Source organism: Aplysia californica, unplaced genomic scaffold (assembly GCF_000002075.1).
Source record: "Aplysia californica isolate F4 #8 unplaced genomic scaffold, AplCal3.0 scaffold00426, whole genome shotgun sequence".
In the NCBI taxonomy this organism is placed as follows: Eukaryota; Metazoa; Mollusca; class Gastropoda; order Aplysiida; family Aplysiidae; genus Aplysia; species Aplysia californica.
In genome coordinates, this window is record NW_004797696.1 from 208,795 (window position 1) to 215,822 (window position 7,028).

Consider the following 7,028-nt stretch of genomic DNA (forward strand, 5'->3'; position numbering starts at 1 on the left):
TCCACTAGAAGTTTTCAGGAGTTACAGTACAGATGATTGGATGGCCCAATCAGCACTCTTTAATGCTTTTTGTTGTTTCATCGCGATTCATTGATTTCTGATGTGTATTAGGTTTATTGATGTTTTTAGAAGGCTCTGTTATTTGATGTTGTTGAAGAATTTTTGCAATTCATCAACTTGAGGTCAGCCTTTAGTTTAATCTGGGTTGTTTGTGTATGTGTGTGTGTGTGTGTTGTCTTTTGTATCGATCTGCTGTATTTCAATTTATGATGGCATTGACCTGGGTTGAAAGTTCTGTGTTATTCAAATCTTGAACACAGATTCTCTTCGACGCCTCGGGTGGCTGGGGGGTGCCACTGGTTGGTCCTACTGCTTTTCTTTTGGCTCTGCTGTTTCTGTGTATCTCTTTTGCTTCTTCCCTGCACTGTAAGACCATTATTGTGCTGATGTGCTTTTCTTTACTGAAACTCAAAGCTATATTTCAATTTATAATGACATTAACTTGAAAGTTTTGTGACACTTAAATCTTGAACACAGATTCTCTAAGACAGCAGTGCTGACCAGTTGTCCCCCCTTGTGTCATTCACAGAGAGCCGTCCGACTGCAAATCCCCCAAGCAGGAGGGCCGGATGGTCTCTCCCAGCTCATGCATGCCGGTTCTGCCTCTCAGCGGTGCGGGCGGGGGCGGGGAGGGCACGGCAGGCTCTGCTCACTTGCAGGCAGCCACCTCCACCACACCTGAGGCGGGCTCGGGTACCCTGCCCCACAACTTCCTCATGGATGTACACGGGCCGGGGACGCTCGGAGCCAGCCCGTCCTCACACATGAAGCAGGAGATTGGCGGAGCTGGTGAGTACTACCAGGGACGTGCTTCTCAGTGTGAGCATACTAATCTGTCATCAGTATAAAAGGGACTGCTTCTCAAAAACTGAAGGGTTACAGAGTTCTGGTACAGACAAACATCCAACTTTTGGATGGGGATGAGGGGAGGGGGTGTTAATAAATTGGCCCATTTCTTAAGGGGAGGAACTGATAGCTTTCTGTGTGACACATATAGTTGTCTAGAGGGGTATAACACTTGTATAAAAAAAAATCATCCAGGTTTAAAGAGAAAGAAAAAAAAGCAACCTTTCTGGAAGTCCATAAATTCCCCTAAATAAAGTTTTCTCTTTTATGGTTTTTACAATCAGCTACAGTGAGTTTCCGCAATTGTAATGTTATTTCATTCTTTTATTTCCACCCAGTAATCTCCTGAAATTATGTTCATATGTGAGGCATCATGGTGAAATCAGGCGCTCGTTGAAATAATGAAATCAAAGAAACTGGCATTTAAAAAGCCGTTGGGCAATTTTTTTCTTGAATTTTCTATTTTTTGGCTCAACAGCTTTTATGTCCATTTAGAAACACATTCTGTGTGGATTATACTGAAAAACATTGATTAAAGGCACAAAAGATGTAAATTTTCAGTATCCTAGGACCCTCAAGCTTTGGAAATCACCAAACTTTGGTGGCCATGTTGTGGCTAACTTTATTTCTGAAACCAAGCGACCCTCACTTCCTTCAATCGCAAATATCTCGACTTCTATTCGTGACACATAAGTCCTGGTGGAACTCTTGTGAGCACGTTTCTAACAGCAGAATTTTACCCTTTTGCCAAAGCCGTGGGTAACAATAGGTCAACTTTTTTTGTTCTGTAGTTTTGAAGATTGTTGGCTAGATGTCTCATTAACATACTGTTTTCCAAAATGGATGTTTTTGAAGTGAAGTTCAAGCAGAACAACAGTGTTGTTATATATATACATGTATATATTCAAACCAAAGGGCATGAGGTGTGATCTGAAATCCAGGATATAGCAGTTATTAGGGGTACTATGCCCTTTTCCTTCAGGATCAGTTATTGGAAGACAGTAAGCCTTTTATGGTTGTAATTGAAATCGTACATCCCAGATTATAAATTGTTAATATTGTGTCAGTACTGTTTATCTGAGGTAAATTTTTTTTAAAAAGGAAAGCTCACTGCTGCTGATACTCTTTTGTTTTTCAGAAATATTTAAGATTCTCCTACCTTATTCAATTCTTTATCTTGACCAACCAGCAACTTTAGTTTTTTAGAAGTCTGATGAGTTAAAAGTAAGATGCAGGGAACTTGCACGTTGCGGTCCTGTCTGCAGAAAGTTAGTGTTTGGAAGATGTAAAGACCTGCAAATGATGGAGAAGAGAACAGAAAGAGAAAGATTGCTCCTGACATGTCTTAGAGGCCAAAAAAAAAAAAAAGGAAGCTTCCTACAACACTGATCCATGGCCTCGACATGCGCCACGGATTGCTAGACTAAACATTGAGATTAAGAAAAAAAAATGCTCCAAAAATGATTGGCTGGGAACTAACAGATTTGAGCTTTGTTATAGAATTATTTTTTTTAGTAAAGAAGACTGCGTACAGACAGACACAAAAGTTTCTTTTGTGGTGTCTACTTTTGTCTGGCTATTTAAAGCATGTTGTTAGTAAGCAAAAATTTGTTGTGAAATGTACCTTATCATTGTCTGCAATTTGAACGTTTGTCTGCATATATGATTGTGTTGTAGGTGTGTTAGTATTAATACATTCGTGAGATAGGAACTGATTAGTTCAAACTTTCAGGGGGGGGGGGGTGATTTGAATGGTCACTGTTTTTCTAATTCTTTTTGTTTTTGTTTTTGGGGGGGTCCTACATGATCAGAACCCCGTTTTTTACATGGGCTACTTGTTCCAGTTGTACAAGAAATGGGATTTCCCTGAATTTTTGTTTGTTATTTAATTTTATTCCCGACTTAACATTTATTGTGCCAATGCCCTATTTTGTTTTCAGTTAAATAATGTTCTAAGAAGTCTTCCTATATCCCATGTGAAAAATGCGTCACAGTGACTTGCATAGTCGGCAACACTTCATACTGCATGTATACATAATTTCTTTTGTAAAGTTGTATCTCATGCTGGATATGGGTAAATAACACATAATATGATATCACCCATACAAAATAGATTCATAAACCCTACATTAAAGGTCAGTACACAGTCTTGATTTTAGAGGAGGGATAAAATTTCTTACTCAATGACACTCCCCAATAGATACCCACCTAAAATTGATGTCATGAACGTTGTTCGACATTCTTTGTCAGTTAAACCACTGGAGTATCCTTTACATGAAAATCATTGTTTATGCAATTATCATTGCAAGCATCATACTTGAACTGCGGGCAGAAGCAATAAGTATTTGATGTACTTGTCCCGTGAGTCAAGAAATAAAATACATTCCCTCTTAGAGCTTGTCTCCTTATGCGCGACGCGGCGTCGTGTGTGGTCATTGCCGCTCTAAAATCAATCAAGTATGATTATAAAGAAACCGTCTCTTTATATGTGACACGGCATTTAGTCGCACGCGACCGTCGTCTGTGATCGGTTCATGTTGCAATCAAGGGTCTCGTCGCATGCGACAGACTGGGGGTGTGCCAGGTTTAGAACATCACCATTGGTCAAAATACCTAGCCAAGGAGTGACAGTTGAAACGCCGTGTGTGATGTGGTGTGTTTGTGTGTGTAGTATGTTCATCTTCAATTCGACTCAATGCAAGTTTTGTGAATCTAATCTTGTTGTTTTGTTGTTTTTTTAACGAACAGCAGGAGGAGGAGGAGTAGGAGGAGGAAGAGGAGGAGGAGGCGGAAGACTTGCACGGGAATGGCCAAGTACGGAATTAAAAATGTCTGCGGCTCGTAGAACTTCCATCTGATGGACTTTGTACTTCCTTGTCCATCTTGACTTTTAAATTTGCCACTGTCTCTCTTTTGTGAATTGCCAGTCGCGTGAGGGCTTTGCCAGTCGCCCGCGACTAAATGTCGCGTCGCACATGAGAAGACAGTTTTGTCGCTCGCGACTGAAAATTTTGACACAATGTGGTCGTGCATAAGGATACACACCTCGCGACTAATCACTAGCTACTGTTGCGTATGACTGAATGTCGCATGGAGCATAAGGAGACATAGGCTTACTGTCAGTAGAATTCACTGTGTGATATGTGTAAACTGGCTGTCTGTATATGATGAACCATTTGATGGGCTAAACAGTGTGAAATAGACATTTACTGAGACTGTCAATATACAACATATGTCTTCTGTGATATTCTGTGTATGCTATGTTTTTACTATGGCAGTGAGTTTGATAATAAACATTTATTGGGATAATCAGTATATCATGGGATTATGTTGCTATATTACATTACGTTTTTTATGAGATTGTTGGGGGGGGGGGTGTCAAGTATATATAGACTGTCTGAACTGCAGCTGGCAGGGTTGCACTTTTAAGGATGGAATAAGTACTCATAAACTGTTGCCCTCACATGTGTACGGGTGATGTCTATTTTGACGTATCTTGTCTGTCTTCTTTCCTGCCTTATTTTTAAAAAATCCTATGTAAGAACCAAATGTTGAAATAGTGAGTGTTTCTAGTAGTGCGCTGAACTTTTTAAAAATGGAAAGAATACTAAGGTCCATTTGCTTTATGGTGTTTCAGTTCCTGGGAGTAGCATTCAAGCAAAACTGTGCCAGGTGTGCAGTGACAATGCCTCGGGCTTTCATTATGGCGTGTGGTCCTGTGAGGGCTGCAAGGCCTTCTTCAAACGGAGTATACAGGGTATGTATTCACGTCTATGCCGCCATCCTGTTAAGCCACCCAGTTGGTACAGAAAAGTTTTGTTTCCCTGTATTCTGCTGATAATGATAGTTTGCCCGCCAATGTCTGATTCTGTCCAGTGCATCCATAGAGGAAAATATTTCTCAGTGAAACAGAAGATTTTAACGGTTAAAAATGTTTATTCCTTCAGCTATGGCCAATGAGACCAATTATGGCGGATTCTGTGTATTCTGTGAGAAAATGTTTCCACTGTTAATGACTCTGAGATGGTCTGCTAGCATATTGTTTTATGTGGGGTTAATTATTCTTCTACTTTGATAGTCAAGAGTTGGGTGGTGGTAGGCACTTTAGTGCAGTCTGTTCCTTTTATTCCTTTTCATTGTCCGTGTCTACCTAATCTGTTCTCTCGACTGCTTTGATGGTACACAGAAGAAAGCAGATTCTGATTTCTTTCCCAAAATTACCCCCTTCCAAAATTGCTTGTACCATTTTTAATCAAAAGTTTTGTAGTGCCGCGGCTAGTTGTGTCGTTTATTTGCTGACATCCTGTTTCTGTTTGTTTGCTCTACAGGGCCAGTGGACTATATCTGCCCCGCCACCAATACTTGTACCATAGACAAACACAGAAGGAAAAGCTGCCAAGCTTGCCGGTTACGACGGTGTTATGAAGTGGGGATGAACAAAGGTGAGTGAGCCTGCTTCCATCTCTTAGTCTGGTTCAAATGTCGGGTTTTCATTGGCTACATCATTCAGTGGGATGTTAATCGGGGCTTCAGTGTTGTCTGCTCCTTCTTTTTCTTTACCGTGATGCTATTGTCTTGACCATTAAATGTGGAAATTTTGTCATGTTGTCTCGACATCTATTATATGGACAGTAACCTCATCCTTCCAATGATTCCTATTACATTGTAAGCGAACTTTCTTCTTTTTTTTTCAAATATTTCTGCAATTCAGAAATTTCCAATTTTCTATCCTTTTTTTTTCTTGCCTGACAGCTTGGCCTGCAACAGATCCTTTTGTAAAAAGATAATTTGTTTTTCCTGGGAATGTTTGTCCTTCGCTGTCTCTGAACATTTTTTACACAGACATATGTATGAGGAAAGTCGTACAGTGGGAAAAGGACAGTTGGTCATCAGCAAGGTTATCATTTTTTTTTAAACTCTACTTCAGAGTCAGCTCTGAAAGATAACACAGATTGATATGGTTGGTTTGGGAGTGGGTGGTAGGGGTGGAGTTTAGAAAACAAGGAGCAAAGTTTATGAGAGCTGCTCTTGAGAGGGGAGGCTAGAAAAATGGGCTTTCTGTCCCAGTTGGTAGCTGCAAATAAAGACGTAAATAAATCTTTGGTTTAAGGTAGAGACTGAAAAGAAAACAGAACTACAAAATTTTTGCTTTGATGACAAGTCTCTACCTCAAAATTACAAAGTTCTGTCTCCTCAGTAATAATAATAATAATCATAATATATAACATTTATAAAGCGCATTTTCAGCAAAGTAGCTCAATCAGCTTTACATTGGAATTACCCATTTTTCAAAAACCTTTCTTACTACTTCGTTTCTTCTCATGCAATATACATTAATGCCCACACACACAGACTATTTTCATCCAGACATAGGAACAGAACAACTATAATGAAAAATAACGTTAAAAGCTTATGAAGTACCTAGTTTTGAGAAATTGGCCGTCAAACAGTTTGAGTCTCACATGTCAAGCTTTTTGCAATTATTGAATAGGCCTATCTTGATAACAACTCGAATAATTTTACAATTTTGATAGAGCAGACTGATCATTTGATTTCTGACTTCATGGTCTTAGTAACTTTAAACTGCAAAAAATGTCAGATAGCACTTTGTAATTCTGAGGTAGCGAAGTGGAGTCCAAGCTAGGACCCCCAAAAAAAGGAACATTTGATCACCGGAATAGATTGGCACCACGCTCGACTGGACTGCTTTGGGGATGAGCTTTGTTTCAGATCCCTTATACCGCATTCTTGAGTGTTTTATTGTCTAGGAAATTTTCAAGGCTCTCTGCGGGTGGTTGGCAGGTGCTTTTGTGTGCTTTTCTCCTTTCCTCTGAAGCATCTTTCGTCCTGATCTCTTTTCCTCCTTTTTTTGGTTTCTTACTCTCAAGTAACATCTCTAATCTTCGGCACTTATAAGAAGTGCCATAAAACACTTACTAAAACTAAAAACAAAAACAGTTACCGTGATAAACGGAAGCCAATAGGGCTTTTCATAAACACTGTGAAGCTGTTACATCGTTGTATAACATTTTTAATGTGTTGCGTTTAAGAATAACACTGACTCGGTTTTTATCTTCTTTTGCGTCTTTCTCTCTTTTTGGTTTTTGTTTGTCTCCCCCCCC

The 7,028-nt window shown here is 39.6% G+C and overlaps 1 protein-coding gene across 1 annotated transcript in view; it reads left to right on the top strand.

Annotated features, from left to right (window-relative positions):
• Nucleotides 1-629: 629 nt before the first annotated feature.
• The window catches only part of ER (estrogen receptor), a gene marked incomplete at its 3' end in the record, with an annotated part of 29,021 nt that continues 22,622 nt past the window's right edge, over nt 630-7,028 (top strand). Inside the window, 3 exon segments of the mRNA NM_001204719.1 lie at nt 630-849; nt 4,544-4,663; nt 5,235-5,348. Coding sequence (NP_001191648.1) covers nt 630-849; nt 4,544-4,663; nt 5,235-5,348 — 454 coding nt within the window.